This window comes from Tachypleus tridentatus, unplaced genomic scaffold (assembly GCF_004210375.1).
Source record: "Tachypleus tridentatus isolate NWPU-2018 unplaced genomic scaffold, ASM421037v1 Hic_cluster_1, whole genome shotgun sequence".
NCBI classification, from domain to species: Eukaryota; Metazoa; Arthropoda; class Merostomata; order Xiphosura; family Limulidae; genus Tachypleus; species Tachypleus tridentatus.
In genome coordinates this window covers 28,519,761-28,544,823 of record NW_027467777.1, presented here as the reverse complement: position 1 = coordinate 28,544,823, position 25,063 = coordinate 28,519,761, and the positions used below count along the sequence as shown (strand labels likewise).

The 25,063-nt window shown below is 31.6% G+C and overlaps 1 protein-coding gene across 4 annotated transcripts in view; it reads left to right on the top strand.

Annotated features, from left to right (window-relative positions):
* The first annotated feature begins 278 nt into the window (after positions 1 to 278).
* Taf2 (TATA-box binding protein associated factor 2) overlaps positions 279 to 25,063 on the top strand; it is a 99,144-nt gene continuing 74,359 nt past the window's right edge. For 2 of the 4 annotated variants that reach the window (XM_076484825.1, XM_076484823.1), the window contains exons 1-8: positions 279 to 377; positions 2,704 to 2,822; positions 7,096 to 7,209; positions 8,873 to 8,972; positions 11,013 to 11,243; positions 19,225 to 19,317; positions 22,074 to 22,135; positions 24,667 to 24,784. In XM_076484825.1, coding sequence (XP_076340940.1) covers positions 303 to 377; positions 2,704 to 2,822; positions 7,096 to 7,209; positions 8,873 to 8,972; positions 11,013 to 11,243; positions 19,225 to 19,317; positions 22,074 to 22,135; positions 24,667 to 24,784 — 912 coding nt within the window. In that variant the 5' untranslated portion in view covers positions 279 to 302. The remainder of the gene's footprint in view (positions 378 to 2,703; positions 2,823 to 7,095; positions 7,210 to 8,872; positions 8,973 to 11,012; positions 11,244 to 19,224; positions 19,318 to 22,073; positions 22,136 to 24,666; positions 24,785 to 25,063) is intronic. The other 2 variants (XM_076484827.1, XM_076484826.1) reach the window with 2 other exon arrangements.

Sequence of the window (25,063 nt, the reverse complement as noted above, 5' to 3'; positions counted from 1 at the left end):
TTTTTCTTACAGTCTGTTTATGCTTGTTGTGAATCAACAGTTTGTTTTTCTTACAGTCTGTTTATGCTTGTTGTAAATCAACAGTTTGTTTTTCTTACAGTCTGTTTATGCTTGTTGTGAATCAACAGTTTGTTTTTCTTACAGTCTGTTTATGCTTGTTGTGAATCAACAGTTTGGTTTTTTTACAGTCTGTTTATGTTTGTTGTGAATCAACAGTTTGTTTTTCTTAGTCTGTTTATGCTTGTTGTAAATCAACAGTTTGGTTTCTTTACAGTCCATTTGAGATCGTTGTGGATCAGCACATGCATGAGGTAACACATTTCTGTTTACCCCATTTGAAAGGAATCCTTACAAACACCACAAGTTTTTTACACGAGGTAAAGAAGTTATTTATGATTAACCTGATAGATGTTGGATAATTATGTTCCTAATTCTTTTAAAATACTATTTTAAACATATCACTGCTTTTAATAATTTTTATGGTTGATTAATTGGGAAGACTAGATTTGTTGGTATATGTCACTTTGCAAATTATAATAAACAGTCTCTAAGGTAGTGAATGTTGGTCACGAAAATTTTAATTTAAAGCCAGAAATGTGTGTTTTACAAGTTACATCAATTTATGTTTGGAAATTCTGTGTGAATGTTAATAATAAAATAGTTTCTTTCAATTTTCCACCTAATAATTTATAAATTTAAAAATGTTTTAAAAATTTATTAGTATTGTACCATTTCCTGAGGAAATTATGCAGGTAAATCATTTTAAGTTACATGATGTATCTGAAAACATTTAGATTAAAACACTCAGAAGTCAGTGTGTCTTATATCTTTATTTCAAGTACTAACTGAGTGTGGAACTGGTGTCACCCAGTAGTTGGGACAACAAGACATGTTATCATAACATATGTTAATTCTATATTTTTCCTGTAGAAAAGATTTTCTTATTTCATGTCATTTATTCTAGCACTAGAAACACAAGTTTGTGAACAACAGTAAAATAACAATCACACATACACAAACATTTAAAAATAGATACCTGTGAAATGAAAACTATATACAGAAAGTTACATATACCTTAAACCTTTGGTTACAGACAGAGTAACAAACATATCAATGCAATGGTATTATTTCATTGATCAGAGCCCAGTAAGTTGAAGTAGTGAAATATGTAGCACAATAAAAATTACTTTGAATTGTCTTATAGATACACTTGGTATGTGTTCAGATGTTTACACATTTCATTCTATATTGTAAAATCATAGAAACTAAATGTTGAAAGCCTTGTATATGAAGAATAGACTGAAATCCAGTATGCACCATTCCTGACAGATTGAGCTGACAGTGGAATATATTTGTTTTCTTGTATGTTAAATGAACAGAAAATTTTCAGAGATGTATTCTAGTTTTTGGTGTAATACTTTCCATACTAGTTTTTTAGTTATTAGTAAGTTGAATCTATGGAAGATCCACCTTGTTAGAACAGGCTTTATATATAAAAAAATCTAGGATAAAGATATTTTTAGTTTAAGTTTAGTCAGTGATATATTCCAGTAGATAGTTTTAGTTCAGGTTTAACCAGTGATATATTGTAGCAGATAGTTTTAGTTTAGGTTTAGTCAGTGATATATTGTAGTAGATATTTTTAGTTTAGGTTTAGCCAGCAATGTATTATAGAAGATATTTTTAGTTTAGGTTTAGTCAATGATATATTCCAGTAGATATTTTTAGTTTAGGTTTAACCAGTGATTTTTTGTAGCAGATAGTTTAGATTCAGTCAGTGATATATTCTGGTGCATAATTTTAGTTTAGGTTTACTCAGTGATATATTCTAGTAGGTATTTTAGTTTAGGTTTAACCAGTGATATTCTAGTGTATAGTTTTAGTTTAGGTTTAGTCAGTGATATATTGTAGTAGATATTTTTAGTTTAGGTTTAGCCAGCAATGTATTATAGAAGATATTTTTAGTTTAGGTTTAGTCAATGATATATTCCAGTAGATATTTTTAGTTTAGGTTTAACCAGTGATTTTTTGTAGCAGATAGTTTAGATTCAGTCAGTGATATATTCTAGTGCATAATTTTAGTTTAGGTTTACTCAGTGATATATTCTAGTAAATAGTTTTAGTCTAGGTTTAGTCAATGATATATTCCAGTAGATATTTTTAGTTTAGGTTTAACCAGTGATATATTGTAGTAGATAGTTTAGGTTTAACCAGTAATATATTGTTGTAGATAGTTTAGATTCAGTCAGTGATATATTCTAGTGCATAATTTTAGTTTAGGTTTACTCAGTGATATATTCTAGTAGGTATTTTAGTTTAGGTTTAACCAGTGATGTATTCTAGTGTATAGTTTTAGTTTAGGTTTAGTCAGTGATATATTGTAGTAGATATTTTTAGTTTAGGTTTAGCCAGCAATGTATTATAGAAGATATTTTTAGTTTAGGTTTAGTCAATGATATATTCCAGTAGATATTTTTAGTTTAGGTTTAACCAGTGATTTTTTGTAGCAGATAGTTTAGATTCAGTCAGTGATATATTCTAGTGCATAATTTTAGTTTAGGTTTAACCAGTGATGTATTCTAGTAAATAGTTTTAGTTTAGGTTTAGTCAGTGGTATATCCTAGTAGATATTTTTAGTTTAGGCTTAGTCAGTGATATATTCTAGTTTCATTATTAATTCAAATATTTTGTTGTTTTTCTCAGGCATTTGAATTTTTTGAAGAACTGTTATCCAGTCGTTACCCGTATTCTTGCTACAAGCAAGTTTTCGTTGATGAAACCTATGTTGAATCAGCTCCATATGCAACAATGACTATTTTAGAGTGAGTTTAGTTAAAATTATGTTTACTCTTGTGATCATTTTCATTATTTTAAAACAGAATGGGTTAAATAAATGATTCTGTTAATTGATTTGTAGGGATGGAAAATTTAATAATTAATAGCTTGTGAATGTGGCTTGATAATAAAGAATCAATTTTTGCTTATCCAGGTGGCCATTTGTAAATATTTTCTGTACTGTTTGGTATGTTGATGTAACAATTCATCCTTATGTACAATTGGCAAATAATTTAAAACAACAGAAACCTAAAATTTGTCAATAAATATTCTTAGTTAGTTACATGTAATTATAATATTTGTGACTAAATGTTTCAAAACGGGTATGTTTATGCAATTTGAAACATTCTACAATGGGTTTTATCTATCCAAGGAAATCTTGCTCTATATGTAGAATAGTGAAAAAGTACCGAAGCATCTTACAGTTTTTGTGGTATTTCCTTTTGGTATATTTCATGTTTGTCTATGAAGGATTAATACAAATTATAAAAATGGAATATTTTGGTAACTGTACTTCAGTATTTGTTAATTGTAGGTCTTGTTTGTTTCTAAATATTTTAGAAGTTAAAACAAATAAAACTTTGAAATAAAAGCTGTAATATGTATGTTATAACTACTCACATTGGTAATGTTTTAATTTTTCTGTTGCTTATGTCACAAAATTTAGCTGTCATTATTTGTACAATGTTTGTATATCAGAATGTACATCGAAGATTTGTGTTTATCTGTCATTATTTGTACAGTGTTTGTATATCAGAATGTACATCGAAGATTTGTGTTTATCTGTCATTATTTGTACAGTGTTTGTATATCAGAATGTACATCGAAGATTTGTGTTTAGCTGTCATTATTTGTACAGTGTTTGTATATCAGAATGTACATCGAAGATTTGTGTTTATCTGTCATTATTTGTACAGTGTTTGTATATCAGAATGTACATCGAAGATTTGTGTTTATCTGTCATTATTTGTACAGTGTTTGTATATCAGAATGTACATCGAAGATTTGTGTTTATCTGTCATTATTTGTACAGTGTTTGTATATCAGAATGTACATCGAAGATTTGTGTTTAGCTGTCATTATTTGTACAGTGTTTGTATATCAGAATGTACATCGAAGATTTGTGTTTAGCTGTCATTATTTGTACAGTGTTTGTATATCAGAATGTACATCGAAGATTTGTGTTTAGCTGTCATTATTTGTACAGTGTTTGTATATCAGAATGTACATCGAAGATTTGTGTTTAGCTGTCGTTATTTGTACAGTGTTTGTATATCAGAATGTACATCGAAGATTTGTGTTTAGCTGTCATTATTTGTACAGTGTTTGTATATCAGAATGTACATCGAAGATTTGTGTTTAGCTGTCATTATTTGTACAGTGTTTGTATATCAGAATGTACATCAAGATTTGTGTTTAGCTGTCATTATTTGTACAGTGTTTGTATATCAGAATGTACATCGAAGATTTGTGTTTAGCTGTCATTATTTGTACAGTGTTTGTATATCAGAATGTACATCGAAGATTTGTGTTTAGCTGTCATTATTTGTACAGTGTTTGTATATCAGAATGTACATCGAAGATTTGTGTTTAGCTGTCATTATTTGTACAGTGTTTGTATATCAGAATGTACATCGAAGATTTGTGTTTATCTGTCATTATTTGTACAGTGTTTGTATATCAGAATGTACATCGAAGATTTGTGTTTAGCTGTCATTATTTGTACAGTGTTTGTATATCAGAATGTACATCAAGATTTGTGTTTAGCTGTCATTATTTGTACAGTGTTTGTATATCAGAATGTACATCGAAGATTTGTGTTTAGCTGTCATTATTTGTACAGTGTTTGTATATCAGAATGTACATCGAAGATTTGTGTTTATCTGTCATTATTTGTACAGTGTTTGTATATCAGAATGTACATCAAGATTTGTGTTTATCTGTCATTATTTGTACAGTGTTTGTATATCAGAATGTACATCGAAGATTTGTGTTTATCTGTCATTATTTGTACAGTGTTTGTATATCAGAATGTACATCAAGATTTGTGTTTATCTGTCATTATTTGTACAGTGTTTGTATATCAGAATGTACATCGAAGATTTGTGTTTATCTGTCATTATTTGTACAGTGTTTGTATATCAGAATGTACATCGAAGATTTGTGTTTATCTGTCATTATTTGTACAGTGTTTGTATATCAGAATGTACATCAAGATTTGTGTTTATCTGTCATTATTTGTACAGTGTTTGTATATCAGAATGTACATCGAAGATTTGTGTTTATCTGTCATTATTTGTACAGTGTTTGTATATCAGAATGTACATCGAAGATTTGTGTTTATCTGTCATTATTTGTACAGTGTTTGTATATCAGAATGTACATCGAAGATTTGTGTTTATCTGTCATTATTTGTACAGTGTTTGTATATCAGAATGTACATCGAAGATTTATCTGTCATTATTTGTACAGTGTTTGTATATCAGAATGTACATCGAAGATTTGTGTTTATCTGTCATTATTTGTACAGTGTTTGTATATCAGAATGTACATCGAAGATTTGTGTTTATCTGTCATTATTTGTACAGTGTTTGTATATCAGAATGTACATCGAAGATTTGTGTTTATCTGTCATTATTTGTACAGTGTTTGTATATCAGAATGTACATCGAAGATTTGTGTTTATCTGTCATTATTTGTACAGTGTTTGTATATCAGAATGTACATCGAAGATTTGTGTTTATCTGTCATTATTTGTACAGTGTTTGTATATCAGAATGTACATCAAGATTTGTGTTTATCTGTCATTATTTGTACAGTGTTTGTATATCAGAATGTACATCGAAGATTTGTGTTTATCTGTCATTATTTGTACAGTGTTTGTATATCAGAATGTACATCGAAGATTTGTGTTTATCTGTCATTATTTGTACAGTGTTTGTATATCAGAATGTACATCGAAGATTTGTGTTTATCTGTCATTATTTGTACAGTGTTTGTATATCAGAATGTACATCGAAGATTTGTGTTTATCTGTCATTATTTGTACAGTGTTTGTATATCAGAATGTACATCGAAGATTTGTGTTTATCTGTCATTATTTGTACAGTGTTTGTATATCAGAATGTACATCGAAGATTTGTGTTTATCTGTCATTATTTGTACAGTGTTTGTATATCAGAATGTACATCGAAGATTTGTGTTTATCTGTCATTATTTGTACAGTGTTTGTATATCAGAATGTACATCGAAGATTTGTGTTTATCTGTCATTATTTGTACAGTGTTTGTATATCAGAATGTACATCGAAGATTTGTGTTTATCTGTCATTATTTGTACAGTGTTTGTATATCAGAATGTACATCGAAGATTTGTGTTTATCTGTCATTATTTGTACAGTGTTTGTATATCAGAATGTACATCGAAGATTTGTGTTTATCTGTCATTATTTGTACAGTGTTTGTATATCAGAATGTACATCGAAGATTTGTGTTTATCTGTCATTATTTGTACAGTGTTTGTATATCAGAATGTACATCGAAGATTTGTGTTTATCTGTCATTATTTGTACAGTGTTTGTATATCAGAATGTACATCGAAGATTTGTGTTTATCTGTCATTATTTGTACAGTGTTTGTATATCAGAATGTACATCGAAGATTTGTGTTTATCTGTCATTATTTGTACAGTGTTTGTATATCAGAATGTACATCGAAGATTTGTGTTTATCTGTCATTATTTGTACAGTGTTTGTATATCAGAATGTACATCGAAGATTTGTGTTTATCTGTCATTATTTGTACAGTGTTTGTATATCAGAATGTACATCGAAGATTTGTGTTTATCTGTCATTATTTGTACAGTGTTTGTATATCAGAATGTACATCGAAGATTTGTGTTTATCTGTCATTATTTGTACAGTGTTTGTATATCAGAATGTACATCGAAGATTTGTGTTTAGCTGTCATTATTTGTACAGTGTTTGTATATCAGAATGTACATCGAAGATTTGTGTTTAGCTGTCATTATTTGTACAGTGTTTGTATATCAGAATGTACATCGAAGATTTGTGTTTAGCTGTCATTATTTGTACAGTGTTTGTATATCAGAATGTACATCAAGATTTGTGTTTATCTGTCATTATTTGTACAGTGTTTGTATATCAGAATGTACATCGAAGATTTGTGTTTATCTGTCATTATTTGTACAGTGTTTGTATATCAGAATGTACATCGAAGATTTGTGTTTATCTTCATCTAGCACCACTCTTCTTCACTCTCGTCACATCATTGACCAAACGTACATCTCTCGTCGGGTGATGGCTCAGGCCGTTGCTGATCAGTTTTTTGGATGTTTTATCAGCATGTACTCATGGTAACTTTCAATTAAACTATTCATGTTTACATGCTATTTTTGTTTTATCACAATTCTGCATAATTTTTTTTATAAAACTAATACGTACTAGCTCTGTTCAGCAGTATTAAAACTGTTCTATTGGTTGTGTTAAGTCTGTTTTGTTAACCCTGTGTGCATGCCATGCTGTTTTACAGAGTAACTTTCAACTTGATATCAAGGATTAGATGTCAGAGTTATCAACTATTCATTTTACCCTATATTTCAAGATAAAAGTAAATATCACATATAGATTACAGTAATAATGAAACAACTGTGCATTGTGGAGCTACTAGATGTTATGTAAACTTGTGGTGGACAAAAATAATATTATTTGTCATGTGAATATCATGTTGCACTCCAACCTGTTGGAGTCAGACTGAGATCTGCTCACAGACGTGTTGGAGTCAGACTGAGATCAGTTCACAGACATGTTGGAGTCGGACTGAGATCAGTTCACAGACGTGTTGAAGTCGGACTGAGATCTGCTCACAGACGTGTTGGAGTCAGACTGAGATCTGCTCACAGACGTGTTGGAGTCAGACTGAGATCAGTTCACAGACGTGTTGGAGTCGGACTGAGATCAGTTCACAGACGTGTTGGAGTCGGACTGAGATCAGTTCACAGACGTGTTGGAGTCCGACTGATATCAGTTCACAGACCTGTTGGAGTCGGACTGAGATCAGTTCACAGACGTGTTGGAGTCGGACTGAGATCAGTTCACAGACGTGTTGGAGTCGGACTGAGATCAGTTCACAGAAGTGTTGAAGTCGGACTGAGATCTGCTCACAGACGTGTTGGAGTCGGACTGTGATCAGTTCACAGACGTGTTGGAGTCGGACTGTGATCAGTTCACAGACATGTTGGAGTCGGACTGAGATCAGTTCACAGACGTGTTGGAGTCAGACTGAGATCAGTTCACAGACGTGTTGGAGTCAGACTGAGATCAGTTCACAGACGTGTTGGAGTCAGACTGAGATCTGCTCACGTGTTGGAGTCAGACTGAGATCAGTTCACAGACCTGTTGGAGTCGGACTGAGATCAGTTCACAGACGTGTTGAAGTCGGACTGAGATCTGCTCACAGACATGTTGGAGTCACTGAGATCTGCTCACAGACGTGTTGGAGTCAGACTGAGATCAGTTCACAGACGTGTTGGAGTCGGACTGAGATCAGTTCACAGACGTGTTGGAGTCGGACTGAGATCAGTTCACAGGCATATCTTGAGTAAAGTAATTTTGTAACATATCAGATTTCTGTTGTGTATACAACATACTTGTACACTTTACTAGAATCTTCCCACATTTCATGTTAGGTACACATAGTAAGTTTGAATTATTATCAACATTTTTTTTTCAGTATTAGGTCGTTCTTATTTTATTCATAAATTTTCTGTTACTATGTTTATGAGTGTTAAAACTATTCTTACTGTAAATGTGTTCACGGCTAATTGTATCTTTAAGCGTATTAAATCTGCCCTTAATTTGTATAAGTCTACTGGTAATTAAATATTACCATTATTATTAATGGTATTAATGTATTATTAATTAAGTAAAGCTTAATAAATCAGTTCTTGGTTAATTTATTTTACTTTCATTCATTCCACTTGATCACGAACATTCCTTTCTATTTTTATCTTTTCTCAGGTCTGATGTGTGGCTACCAAAGGGTATCTCTGCTTACTTATCAAATCAGTACTATAAAAAAGCCTTTGGAAATAATGAATATCGTTATTGGCTGTACAAGGTGTGTACATTTGAAGTCCTAGTTATAAGTGTTTGAAGTTATACACACACATTGTATAACATTGTTCTCAGTTGATTAAAATGTGAGTTACACTTGAGATTATCATTCCCATGAGAAAGATAATGACCAGCTTGGATGAATTTGTAACGGCTGTCGTTACAGAGCTAAAAAGCCAAAATATTTTTGAAAGATAACAGAATTTGTCTACTTTTAGCATGTTATTAGTCTATATTGTTTACAGCATTATTTAATTAAATAAGAATTATTAATTGCAATACTATTTGTAGCATAAAAATTAGGGTTAACTTTCTTCAACAACCAAGAGCACAAGAAAAAGAGAACTGGATATATATTTTGTTTCTTATTTTTCATGTTTATTTTTTATGTATAAAAACAACTAAAATGTAAAAATAGGAATATTTATATGTTAGTTAAGATTAAGTAAAATAAATAATAATATAATAAAAATGTTTCACAAGGTATGCATTGAGCTTTTTGTACTAGTTGTAGTAGCCCATGGGTAATGTAATTCAATAGCGTAACTTTCCCTGAGTTATTTACAGCTTATGAGTGTGGGCAGTAGTTAGGGTTCAAAGGGCAATGAAATTTAGATATAATTAGAGATAATTAGGATAAAAAGTGTTTTATATCACAATATGAAGTCTTCATAGAAAGAAGAAAAGGTAGTTTAGATATTGTTCTGTGTGTGTCAGTTAGATTTACCATTCTCATTTTGAGTTAGATTTGAGAAAATTACAAATAAAGTTTTACTGAAAAAACGTTTGAAACGTTTGTAGTAGGTCTTAGTGGTTACACAAAAGAAGTTTGAGATTTATGAGATAACAAAAAGTATTTTTTAATTCTAACAAAAACATTACTTTGTCCATGGACAAATGTTCAGTATATTTATGGACAAATCTTTGTTTTCCATGGACAAATGTTCAGTATATTTATGGACAAATCTTTGTTTTATTTCACTATAAAATGATTTATTTGTATGTTAAAGACTTGTAATATCAAGTGAAATACTGCAAAATTTTGTAAAGCTACACACTATACTTAAAGTTAGACATATTAGACCTAAAAAGACTAAATGAGTAAAAAGAAGTCTTGTTCGGTCATGTAGACTGATCCTGTACTTAAAGAACGGAAAGAAGTTTTGTGAACAGTCAGAGATAAATGAATTGTAACTTTAAAAACTTCTGTACAAATTAACTATCACGATAATTCACGAGGATACAACAGAATTATTATAAGAAGAAATTCTTCTGGGATTTTTTATACTGTATTATTACCATAATACATACATTATGTTAATATCAGTTTTTCACGAAATGGTCTTTTATAGTTAATCACTTGTATCTTTTACATTTTGATCTCAGTACAAATTGAATTTTATCATTTTTTTGTAGCAAAATCACAAAATATTATAGTCTGGTCTAAAATATAAAACTCTTATAGCAAAATCACAAAATATTATAATCTGGTCTAAAATATAAAACTGTCTTATAGCAAAATCACAAAATATTATAGTCTGGTCTAAAATATAAAACTGTCTTATAGCAAAATCACAAAATATTATAGTGTGGTCTAAAATATAAAACTGTCTTATAGCAAAATCACAAAATATTATAGTCTGGTCTAAAATATAAAACTGTCTTATAGCAAAATCACAAAATATTATAATCTGGTCTAAAATATAAAACTGTCTTATAGCAAAATCACAAAATATTATAGTCTGGTCTAAAATATAAAACTGTTACAGCAAAATCACAAAATATTATAGTCTGGTCTAAAATATAAAACTGTCTTATAGCAAAATCACAAAATATTATAGTCTGGTCTAAAATATAAAACTGTCTTATATTAGAGTAAAAAATAGTATTTATATCATACATCTGATATTATTATTTATACTTTTATGTCTATTCAATTTTTGTATCAAAGGTTTTTTTTCCTGTAACCTTCAAGAAGTTATTGGATATGAACAAACTGTGCTTAATCTAAATTCTGTGTTAAGGTTTTTCCTCATGTTTTTAGGATCTTCAAGAAGTTATTGGTTACGAACAAACGTATGGTGGATTAGTGCTTGATTGTAGTGCCTACACATCTTCCTCTATGTCATCAAATCAGAACAGGGAAAACAGTTTCTACTTTCCCACAATGCATCTCCACACAACCTCACCAAAATATAACAAAATATTACAAAAAAAGGCCCATCTTGTGGTCCGCATGTTAGAAGACAGGCTTGGTAGGGAGTTACTTTTACAGGTGAGTCTCTGTTGTCACCTTCACTGTTTTAAGAAAGATTTTATTGAAATTCCTGTCTTACATACTTTTTTCTTTAAAGTTTGTGGGAGAAGTGAATTAGAGTAGGTCATAAATTGACGTTCTAAAGTATAACAAACATAATAGTACAGATGTTAATGATATCATGTGGAAAATTTATCAATATTCTAGTATATGATTTGAAATATTTGGTATCAGTTTTGTCTGAGAAAATGAGAACAAGTGGAACAGACTATCAGAAGTCTTTATAAAAACTAGTTTTGACACATGTTCTCCTTGGTTTTCTGTGTCTTAACTAGTTTTGACACATTTGTATGTCCTCCTCAGTCATTTGTGTCAAATATAGTTTTGACACATTTATGTGTCCTTGTCAGTCTTCTGTGTCTTAACTAGTTTTGACACAATTGTGTGTCCTCTGTCTGTGTGTTAACTAGTTTTGACACTATTGTGTGTCCTCTGTCTGTGTGTTAACTAGTTTTGACACTATTGTGTGTCCTCTGTCTTCTGTGTGTTAATCAGTTTTGACACGATTGTGTGTCCTCTGTCTTCTGTGTGTTAATCAGTTTTGACACGATTGTGTGTCCTCTGTCTTCTGTGTGTTAACTAGTTTTGACACATTTGTGTGTCTCCTGTCTTCTGTGTGTTAACTAGTTTTGACACATTTGTGTGTCCTCTGTCTTCTGTGTGTTAACTAGTTTTGACACATTTGTGTGTCTCCTGTCTTCTGTGTGTTATCTAGTTTTGACACAATTGTGTGTCCTCTGTCTTCTGTGTGTTAACTAGTTTTGACACATTTGTGTGTCCTCTGTCTTCTGTGTGTTAACTAGTTTTGACACGATTGTGTGTCCTCTGTCTTCTGTGTGTTAACCAGTTTTGACACGATTGTGTGTCCTCTGTCTTCTGTGTGTTAACTAGTTTTGACACATTTGTGTGTCCTCTGTCTTCTGTGTTAACTAGTTTTGACACATTTGTGTGTCTCCTGTCTTCTGTGTGTTATCTAGTTTTGACACAATTGTGTGTCCTCTGTCTTCTGTGTCTTAACTAGTTTTTACACATATGTCTGTCCTCCTCAGTCATCTGTGTCAAATCTAGTGTTGACACATTTGTGTGTCCTTTTCAGTTTTCTGTATCAAAACTTGTTTCTATTATAACAAGACTTCTTGCAGATTCTTCCATGTGTTGTGTGTTTTTACTAATTGTCACATACAATATTGTGTTGTCCCATTGTGGGATAGTCCTTGGATTTATGTTCTTGAAGTCACAGGTTTGACACAGCAGGTAATTCTACATGGCTTTGCTCTAACAAATGACAACATAATGTGTTGTTTTATTATTATTGTTTTCTTGATGGTTTCTTCAACTACTCTTACTCAGTGTGCACAGATGTAATAAATCAATGATAGCTATATAGAAACATGCTTCCTACTTAACTGTAACTTGTTATATAGAAACATGCTTCCTACTTAACTGTAACTAGTTACAAAGAAACATGCTTCCCACTTAACTGTAACTAGTTACACAGAAACATGCTTCCTACTTAACTGTAACTAGTTATACAGAAACATGGTTCCTCCTTAACTGTAACTAGTTATACAGAAACATGCTTCCTACTTAACTGTAACTAGTTATACAGAAACATGGTTCCTACTTAACTGTAACTAGTTATACAGAAACATGCTTCCTACTTAACTGTAACTAGTTACAAAGAAACATGCTTCCTACTTAACTGTAACTAGTTATATAGACACATGGTTCCTACTTAACTGTAACTAGTTATATAGACACATGGTTCCTACTTAACTGTAACTAGTTATACAGAAACATGCTTCCTACTTAACTGTAACTAGTTATATAGACACATGGTTCCTATTTAACTGTAACTAGCTATATAGACACATGGTTCCTACTTAACTGTAACTAGTTATACAGAAACATGCTTCCTACTTAACTGTAACTAGTTATATAGACACATGGTTCCTATTTAACTGTAACTAGCTATATAGACACATGGTGCCTACTTAACTGTAACTAGTTATACAGAAACATGCTTCCTACTTAACTGTAACTAGTTATTCAGAAACATGCTTCCCACTTAACTGTAACTAGTTACACAGAAACATGCTTCCTACTTAACTGTAACTTGTTATACAGAAACATGCTTCCTACTTATCTGTAACTAGTTATACAGAAACATGTTTCCTACTTAACTGTAACTAGTTATTCAGAAACATGCTTCCTACTTAACTGTAACTAGTTATACAGAAACATGCTTCCTACTTAACTGTAACTAGTTATACAGAAACATGCTTCCCACTTAACTGTAACTAGTTACACAGAAACATGCTTCCTACTTAACTGTAACTAGTTATACAGAAACATGCTTCCTACTTAACTGTAACTAGCTATATAGACACATGCTTTCTACTTAACTGTAACTAGTTATATAGACACATGGTTCCTACTTAACTGTAACTAGTTATACAGAAACATGCTTCCTACTTAACTGTAACTAGTTATATAGACACATGGTTCCTATTTAACTGTAACTAGCTATATAGACACATGGTTCCTACTTAACTGTAACTAGTTATACAGAAACATGCTTCCTACATAACTGTAACTGGTTATACAGAAACATGTTTCCTACTTAACTGTAACTAGTTATATAGACACATGCTTCCTACTTAACTGTAACTAGTTACAAAGAAACATGCTTCCTACTTAACTGTAACTAGTTATATAGACACATGGTTCCTACTTAACTGTAACTAGTTATATAGACACATGGTTCCTATTTAACTGTAACTAGCTATATAGACACATGGTTCCTACTTAACTGTAACTAGTTATACAGAAACATGCTTCCTACATAACTGTAACTGGTTATACAGAAACATGTTTCCTACTTAACTGTTACTAGCTATATAGACACATGGTTCCTACTTAACTGTAACTAGTTATACAGAAACATGCTTCCTACATAACTGTAACTTGTTATATAGAAACATGCTTCCTACTTAACTGTAACTAGTTACAAAGAAACATGCTTCCTACTTAACTGTAACTAGCTATATAGAAACATGCTTCCTACTTAACTGTAACTAGTTATATAGACACATGCTTCCTACTTAACTGTAACTAGTTATACAGAAACATGCTTCCTACTTAACTGTAACTAGTTATTCAGAAACATGCTTCCCACTTAACTGTAACTTGTTATACAGAAACATGCTTCCTACTTATCTGTAACTAGTTATACAGAAACATGTTTCCTACTTAACTGTAACTAGTTATACAGAAACATGCTTCCTACTTAACTGTAACTAGTTATACAGAAACATGCTTCCCACTTAACTGTAACTAGTTACACAGAAACATGCTTCCTACTTAACTGTAACTAGTTATACAGAAACATGCTTCCTACTTAACTGTAACTAGCTATATAGACACATGCTTCCTACTTAACTGTAACTAGTTATATAGACACATGGTTCCTATTTAACTGTAACTAGCTATATAGACACATGGTTCCTACTTAACTGTAACTAGTTATACAGAAACATGCTTCCTACATAACTGTAACTGGTTATACAGAAACATGTTTCCTACTTAACTGTAACTAGTTATATAGACACATGCTTCCTACTTAACTGTTACTAGCTATATAGACACATGGTTCCTACTTAACTGTAACTAGTTATACAGAAACATGCTTCCTACATAACTGTAACTAGTTATATAGAAACATGCTTCCTACTTAACTGTAACTTGTTATATAGACACATGCTTCCTACTTAACTGTAACTAGTTATATAGACACATGCTTCCTACTTAACTGTAACTTGTTATATAGAAACATGCTTCCTACTTAACTGTAACTAGTTACAAAGAAACATGCTTCCTACTTAACTGTAACTAGCTATATAGAAACATGCTTCCTACTTAACTGTAACTAGCTATATAGAAACATGCTTCCTACTTAACTGTAACTAGTTATATAGACACATGCTTCCTACTTAACTGTAACTAGTTACACAGAAACATGCTTCCTACTTAACTGTAACTAGTTATACAGAAACATGCTTCCTACTTAACTGTAACTAGTTAAACAGAAACATGTTTCCTACTTAACTGTAACTAGTTATTCAGAAACATGCTTCCCACTTAACTGTAACTAGTTACACAGAAACATGCTTCCTACTTAACTGTAACTTGTTATACAGAAACATGCTTCCTACTTATCTGTAACTAGTTATACAGAAACATGTTTCCTACTTAACTGTAACTAGTTATTCAGAAACATGGTTCCTACTTAACTGTAACTAGTTATACAGAAACATGCTTCCTACATAACTGTAACTGGTTATACAGAAACATGTTTCCTACTTAACTGTAACTAGTTATATAGACACATGCTTCCTACTTAACTGTTACTAGCTATATAGACACATGGTTCCTACTTAACTGTAACTAGTTATACAGAAACATGCTTCCTACATAACTGTAACTAGTTATATAGAAACATGCTTCCTACTTAACTGTAACTTGTTATATAGACACATGGTTCCTACTTAACTGTAACTAGTTATATAGACACATGCTTCCTACTTAACTGTAACTTGTTATATAGAAACATGCTTCCTACTTAACTGTAACTAGTTACAAAGAAACATGCTTCCTACTTAACTGTAACTAGCTATATAGAAACATGCTTCCTACTTAACTGTAACTAGCTATATAGAAACATGCTTCCTACTTAACTGTAACTAGTTATATAGACACATGCTTCCTACTTAACTGTAACTAGTTATACAGAAACATGCTTCCTACTTAACTGTAACTAGTTATTCAGAAACATGCTTCCCACTTAACTGTAACTAGCTACACAGAAACATGCTTCCTACTTAACTGTAACTTGTTATACAGAAACATGCTTCCTACTTATCTGTAACTAGTTATACAGAAACATGTTTCCTACTTAACTGTAACTAGTTATACAGAAACATGCTTCCTACTTAACTGTAACTAGTTATACAGAAACATGCTTCCCACTTAACTGTAACTAGTTACACAGAAACATGCTTCCTACTTAACTGTAACTAGTTATACAGAAACATGCTTCCTACTTAACTGTAACTAGCTATATAGACACATGCTTCCTACTTAACTGTAACTAGTTATACAGAAACATGCTTCCTACATAACTGTAACTAGTTATATAGAAACATGCTTCCTACTTAACTGTAACTTGTTATATAGACACATGGTTCCTACTTAACTGTAACTCGTTATATAGAAACATGCTTCCTACTTAACTGTAACTAGTTACAAAGAAACATGCTTCCTACTTAACTGTAACTAGCTATATAGAAACATGCTTCCTACTTAACTGTAACTAGCTATATAGAAACATGCTTCCTACTTAACTGTAACTAGTTATATAGACACATGCTTCCTACTTAACTGTAACTAGTTACACAGAAACATGCTTCCTACTTAACTGTAACTAGTTATACAGAAACATGCTTCCTACTTAACTGTAACTAGTTAAACAGAAACATGTTTCCTACTTAACTGTAACTAGTTATTCAGAAACATGCTTCCCACTTAACTGTAACTAGTTACACAGAAACATGCTTCCTACTTAACTGTAACTTGTTATACAGAAACATGCTTCCTACATATCTGTAACTAGTTATACAGAAACATGTTTCCTACTTAACTGTAACTAGTTATTCAGAAACATGCTTCCTACTTAACTGTAACTAGTTATACAGAAACATGTTTCCTACTTAACTGTAACTAGTTACACAGAAACATGCTTCCTACTTAACTGTAACTAGTTATACAGAAACATGCTTCCTACTTAACTGTAACTAGTTATACAGAAACATGCTTCCTACTTAACTGTAACTAGTTACACAGAAACATGCTTGCTACTTAACTGTAACTAGTTACAGAGAAACATGCTTCCTACTTAACTGTAACTAGTTATACAGAAACATGCTTCCCACTTAACTGTAACTAGTTATACAGAAACATGCTTCCTACTTAACTGTAACTAGTTATATAGACACATGCTTCCTACTTAACTGTAACTTGTTATATAGACACATGGTTCCTACTTAACTGTAACTTGTTATATAGACACATGGTTCCTACTTAACTGTAACTAGTTATATAGACACATGCTTCCTACTTAACTGTAACTTGTTATATAGAAACATGCTTCCTACTTATCTGTAACTAGTTATACAGAAACATGCTTCCTACTTAACTGTAACTAGTTACAAAGAAACATGCTTCCTACTTAACTGTAACTAGCTATATAGAAACATGCTTCCTACTTAACTGTAACTAGTTATACAGAAACATGCTTCCTACTTAACTGTAACTAGTTATATAGACACATGCTTCCTACTTAACTGTAACTAGTTACACAGAAACATGCTTCCTACTTAACTGTAACTAGTTACACAGAAACATGCTTCCTACTTAACTGTAACTAGTTATACAGAAACATGTTTCCTACTTAACTGTAACTAGTTATTCAGAAACATGCTTCCCACTTAACTGTAACTAGTTATATAGACATATGGTTCCTACTTAACTGTAACTAGTTACACAGAAACATGGTTCCTACTTAACTGTTACTAGTTATATAGACACATGCTTCCTACTTAACTGTAACTTGTTATATAGACACATGGTTCCTACTTAACTGTAACTAGTTATATAGACATATGGTTCCTACTTAACTGTAACTAGTTACACAGAAACATGCTTCCTACTTAACTGTAACTAGTTAAACACAAACATGTTTCCTACTTAACTGTAACTAGTTACACAGAAACATGGTTCCCACTTAACTGTAACTAGTTACACAGAAACATGCTTCCTACTTAACTGTAACTAGTTATACAGAAACATGCTTCCTACTTAACTGTAACTAGTTATATAGACACATGGTTCCTACTTAACTGTAACTAGCTATATAGACACATGGTTCCTACTTAACTGTAACTAGTTATACAGAAACATGCTTCCTACGTAACTGTAACTGGTTATACAGAAACATGTTTCCTACTTAACTGTAACTAGTGAGAAAGACACATGCTTCCTACTTAACTGTAACTAGTTACACAGAAACATGCTTCCTACTTAACTGTAACTAGTTATACAGAAACATGCTTCCTACTTAACTGTAACTAGTTAAACAGAAACATGCTTCCTACTTAACTGTAACTAGTTATATAGAAACATGCTTCCCACTTAACTGTAACTAGTTACACAGAAACATGCTTCCTACTTAACTGTAACTTGTTATACAGAAACATGTTTCCTACTTAACTGTAACTAGTTATACAGAAACATGTTTCCTACTTAACTGTAACTAGTTATACAGAAACATGCTTCCCACTTAACTGTAACTAGTTATATAGACACATGGTTCCTACTTAACTGTAACTAGTTACACAGAAACATGCTTCCTACTTAACTGTAACTTGTTATACAGAAACATGCTTCCTACTTAACTGTAACTAGTTATACAGAAACATGTTTCCTACTTAACTGTAACTAGTTATACAGAAACATGCTTCCCACTTAACTGTAACTAGCTACATAGACACATGCTTCCTACTTAACTGTAACTAGTTATACAGAAACATGCTTCCCACTTAACTGTAACTAGTTATACAGAAACATGCTTCCTACTTAACTGTAACTAGTTATATAGACACATGCTTCCTACTTAACTGTAACTTGTTATATAGACACATGGTTCCTACTTAACTGTAACTTGTTATATAGACACATGGTTCCTACTTAACTGTAACTAGTTATATAGACATATGGTTCCTACTTAACTGTAACTAGTTATATAGACACATGCTTCCTACTTAACTGTAACTAGCTATACAGAAACATGCTTCCTACTGATAATTATTTTTTCCTGTTTCAGGTTTTCAACAAACTCCTGTCTCTTGCAGCTTCAGCAGCTCAACAAAAAGTCACCTGCAACGTGTGGTATAACATGTTACTCTCAACTAACAGTGTAAGAGTTGTAATTAGTTAAGTAGTAATAACAGACAGATGGAATGAAATAGATTAGGAAGCTCAGGACTAGTTTTGCTAGAGAATCGTTTATATTCAGTTTAAAATTACCAACGTCACTCAGGATGTGTAGCTCTGATCAAGGAGAATCGTTTATATTCAGTTTAACATTACCAACATCACTCAGGACGTGTAGCTCTGATCAACTGCAAAGGACTGATCATAGAGTGGATGATGCTCTTTCGGGGGGGGGGTCTGAATTTGTCATTTTTAGTGGAAGGTTTTGTAGGGTAAACAAATATTTAACGTGGTGCGACCATCTGAGGACTTTTCCTCAAACTTCTACTCATGAGTACTAACTTTCTTTAATTTCTGAGATACAGATGTTTGCTGATTAGAATGACACAACCATTTTTGACCAGTTGTCTGCATAGCACTGCATAACAAGGAGTAGATTGTCGGACAATATGAATAAGTTCTGCCACTGATTTTAAATCATTACTAAACTGGGACCAGTAACATGTTGTCACACAACTTACACTAATAAGAACACTGTCTATTTGCCAATGCTAATGGTTAGATGTCAACGTGGAGCTATGGGATTGTCGTTAAGAGTTGTTATGAAACTTTGGATTTTAAGAGGTCTTCATTTAACTCCAAGCATACCAAGTAAATGTTGATTAATGAAAACTGAAAGACCAGCAGATCTCATCAGTTGTCTTGTTGCTTTTAAGGAAACTACTATGAATATCTGATGCGGATTTATTAGTAGAGTATCTCTATTAGCTATATCCTTTTTACATCATGGTACTAAACATTTGTAATTTAAATATTGTGTTAAATTAGCAGAAATATACATTATGACTCAACATATAATGACTTGTTGCATATGGAAATCAGGAATAATAATACATTGATTCCAAATTTCTAATGGATAAAACAAGAATTTAATACTGTGAACTGGACAGGTGAGGCATTTGGAGAAACTACGCAAATGTGGGAAATGTTTAATGAAAGATTTTTCAATATTCAAAACACTTGTTGTTTACAGAAAGAAAAGGCTAACTGCAAGTTAAAAACAGGTTCGCTCAGAAAGATTGTAAGAGGTAAAATTAAAAAAAAAATGATTTGCAAAGTCATTTAACAAAGTTGAGAATGTTATAAGACAGTTAATGTGGTTTCATTAAGGGAAAATCTTGCCTTACAAATCTTATGACATTCTTTGTAAAGGTTACTACTTGTATAGATGAAGGTAAGGGTATATTATTGTTGTATTTGGATTTTCAAAAAAACATTTGACAAAGTGCCACATAAAAGACTTTTAAAGAAACTTATCTCTGTTGGTGTGGGAGGTAAGTTAACTATTCGGATAGAAGAGTGGCTTGATGGAAGAAAACAGAGGGTTATTATAAATGGAGTTTAGTCAAACTGGATTAATGTTACAAGTGAGGTACCTCATGGTTCAGTCTTAGGACCTTTGATCTTTTTTATTTACATCAGTGACATATTGAATGAATGATCAATAAATTATTTAAATATACTGATGATATTAAGATGTTGGTGACTGTGAACAGGATGTTACTGATTTATAAAATGATTTAGATCATTTAGTTAATTGGATAAATAAATGGTTTTAATTATAATAAATGTAACATAATGTTTGTAGTTTATCATAATTTGAATTATAGGTATAATATAGATGTGAATAACCTTAACAGTGTTATGAAGGAAAGAGATCTTGGTGTAATGGTTGATCAGTCTCTAAAGTCATCCAATCAGTGTTGTTGTTGGTAGTAGTAGGACAAATAGGATTTTAGGTTGTATTTACAGAAATGTTGAATACAAGTCTAAAGAGGTTATAATTTCATTGTGTAGGTTACTGGTTAGGCCACATATAGAATATTATGTTGAGTTATGGGCTCCTTATTTTAGGTAAGACATTGAATTGTTGGAAAGGGTTCAGAGGAGGGTTAATAAATTGGTATCTGGGATGGAGAGGGGTCTTAAGATCTTGAATAAAGATGAGTAAAGAGGGATCTTATTGAAGTGTTTAAGATTGTAAAGGATGTTGATGTATCTTTTCCATATTTAACTGAGAGTACTACAACTAGGGGGGACAAATTTTTGCAGAGTGAGAGTTGTCTTTAGCTCAGACAATTTAATTTTCTAACTTGGTGGTTGTCTTTTGGATGCTGTTGAGGCAGTAAATGTAAGCAAATTTAAGAAGAAGGCTATTAAATATATATAAATGATAAGGGCTGGCTTTAAATTTTTTAAACTGTTTTAGTTTGGCTAATAGAACAGGACAGCCAAGAGTGACCAATAGGTCACCTTTTGTCCATAAACAGTTATATTATTATGTTAAATTCAGATATAAAATATATAATTACTTTTGTATCGGATATATTTTCTTATGAATACTACTCAGAAAATTATGACCACCTTGTGAGAAATATCTCGGGGATAAAGGATATATATCGCAGTTTTTATGAATGATATAAACTCAAATCAAGTGAGGTTAAACCTGTTAAAAATTATTCATAGTTTAATTTTTATTATTTTTTGTTTTAGAATCATATCTACTTTTCAATAGATCATTTTTTGTGAGTTTTGTTTAGAATAAAACACACAGTTAGAGTACTCCAATGGTAAATGTTTTTGTTAGGTATCGTAGAGTATGAAATTTGTCATGCTCTCTTATGAAAGTTCATGGTTTTGAAGAGAAATTAACCAAGGATTGTGTTTTTGTTTTTTTAGTTTGAAAGAGCAATTTTTACTGTCACTGGGAAAGATATCAAGACATTTTTAGAACACTGGGTGTATCCTTTTAATTTTGTGTGTGTTTAGAATATATTTGAATATATCTAGCGTGTGTTTGGAATATATTTAAATATATTTAGTATGTGTTTAGAATATTTTTAAATATATCTTGTGTGTGTGTTTAGAATAGATTTAATGTGTGTTTAGAATATTTTTAAATATATCTTTGTGTTTAGAATATTATTAGGCTTTAACCATTGTTTTTGTTTCCTTCCAGTCATACATGAACTACAATGTTTAATCAACCTGTTGGCTTAGTTAGTAAATAAACTAAAGTGTTTAATTATGAGACTGTTTGGTATAGTTTGTAAGTTAGCTACAATGTTTTAATAAAAGATGAACTGTATTGTTTAATCAGAATATTGTTTGATATAGTTGGTAGATAAACTGCATAGGTTAATTTTAAAACTGACTGGAGTGACCAAGTTATTACATCGTAATAAACAGCTGAATTTAATTATATTCATTACTACAGGGTTAACTTGTATAGTGTTCAGTTTGTTGGATCAATTAAATTGTGTTTTTCATACTTGTGAATTACTGGCTATCTTTCAACATTTGTAGTTCACAGTTGGAAGGATTTAGACATTTTGATAAAATGTTTCATTAATAATTTAATGGCTATTCTAATATCAAACAGTTGTGTATATATTAACCCTGAGGAAGCTGCAAAGGTCAAACATTGTTTAAAATTAAGAACATATGTTTTATATGTCCTAGTGTGTGAAGGTAATTTGTTTTCTAAATATTTTATTGGCCAGGCTACTACTATGAATCCAAGGATTCATGGTTTGCATTCAAATATTGCAGAGCCTCCTTCCAAAGTTTGAGGCTGTGATTGTTCTATAAAAGTGACTGTCAGATTCCACCGTTTACTCAAACAAGAAGCTACAGTGGCTGCTGCTGACTAGTTACCTGCCCCCTAGTGGCACAATGGTATGTCTGTTGGTTTATAATGGTGGGCAGAACACAAACAACCCATTATGTAGCTTTGTGCTGCACAAGATCCAATACAAACAACCCATTATGTAGCTTTTTGCTGCACAAGAACCAATACAAACAACCCATCATGTAGCTTTGTGCTGCACAAGAACCAATACAAACAACCCATCATGTAGCTTTGTGCTGCACAAGAACCAATACAAACAACCCATCATGTAGCTTTGTGCTGCACAAGAACCAATACAAACAACCCATCATGTAGCTTTTGTGCTGAACCAATACAAGAACCAATACAAACAACCCATCATGTAGCTTTGTGCTGCACAAGAACCAATACAAACAACCCATCATGTAGCTTTTGTGCTGCACAAGAACCAATACAAACAACCCATCATGTAGCTTTGTGCTGCACAAGAACCAATACAAACAACCCATCATGTAGCTTTGTGCTGCACAAGAACCAATACAAACAACTCATTATGTAGCTTTGTTCTGCACAAGAACCAACACAAACAACCCATTATGTAGCTTTGTGCTGCACAAGAACCAATACAAACAACCCATCATGTAGCTTTGTGCTGCACAAGAACCAATACAAACAACCCATCATGTAGCTTTGTGCTGCGCAAGAACCAATACAAACAACCCATCATGTAGCTTTGTGCTGCACAAGAACCAATACAAACAACTCATTATGTAGCTTTGTTCTGCACAAGAACCAACACAAACAACCCATTATGTAGCTTTGTGCTGCACAAGAACCAATACAAACAACCCATCATGTAGCTTTGTGCTGCACAAGAACCAGAGAAATATTAGGCACCATTCATTTTGTCTGTCTGTTCAAACTTGGTTCAGCATTGTGCTGTTAAATCTTATGAATCTTTTGAAAAATCTAAAAAAAACACTTTTAATTGTATTGATAAACTGTTAACCTGTTAATTGTATTGATAAACTGTTAACATGTTAATTGTATTGATAAACTGTTAACATGTTAATTGTATTGGTAAACTGTTATCCTGTTGTGTTCATAAACTGTTATCCTGTTAATTGTATTGATAAACTGCTATTGTGTTAATTGTATTGATAAACTGTTGTCCTGTTAATTGTACTGATAAACTGTTATCCTGTTTAAACTATTAATCTGTTAATTGTATTGATAAACTGTTAACCCATTAACTGTATTGATAAACTGTTATCATGTTTAAACTATTAATCTGTTAATTGTATTGATAAACTGTTAACTCATTAACTGTATTGATAAACTGTTATCCTGTTAATTGTATTGATAAACTGTTATCCTGTTAATTGTATTGATAAATTATCTGTTAATTGTATTGACAAACTGTTATCCTGTTAATTGTATTGATAAAATATTATCCTCATTAAACTATTATCATGTTAACTGCATTGATAAACTGTTATATTTTTCTGAGTATGTTTTTCAAGCTGTTTTATTTTTAAATACAATTATTATTTCCTCACACTTCAAATTTAGAATATATTTTAGAATACTTTAGTTTGAATGAACTAACGAAATTATTTCTCCTCATCTCAACCTGTAAAATATCTTTAACTATCAAACTAGACGTCAAGGAGGCCATGCCAAATTTCATGGTAGTTTTACCTTCAATCGTAAACGAAACACAGTGGAATTAGAGATCAGACAGACGGAGATTCAGTCTCGTGGAATTCGACGTTATGTGGTGAGTGGAAGAGTCATTTTCAATTACATGAATTGAAAATGTGATTCAGGTACTGAACTATGAGTTGTTGAGTTAGAGTAACTTTTGTGTTTAGTGTTTTATTAATGTGTTTTAAAGGAATAAACGAAACATAATTATTTATTAACCAAATTGTCACAAAAGTTATATTTAAGTTTGTATAGAAGTTAAAACAGATGTATCTATCAGTTTATTGTGTTTAGTGTTTTATTGACGTGTTCTAAAGATAATTAACGTATTATTAACATGTTGAAAAGATAA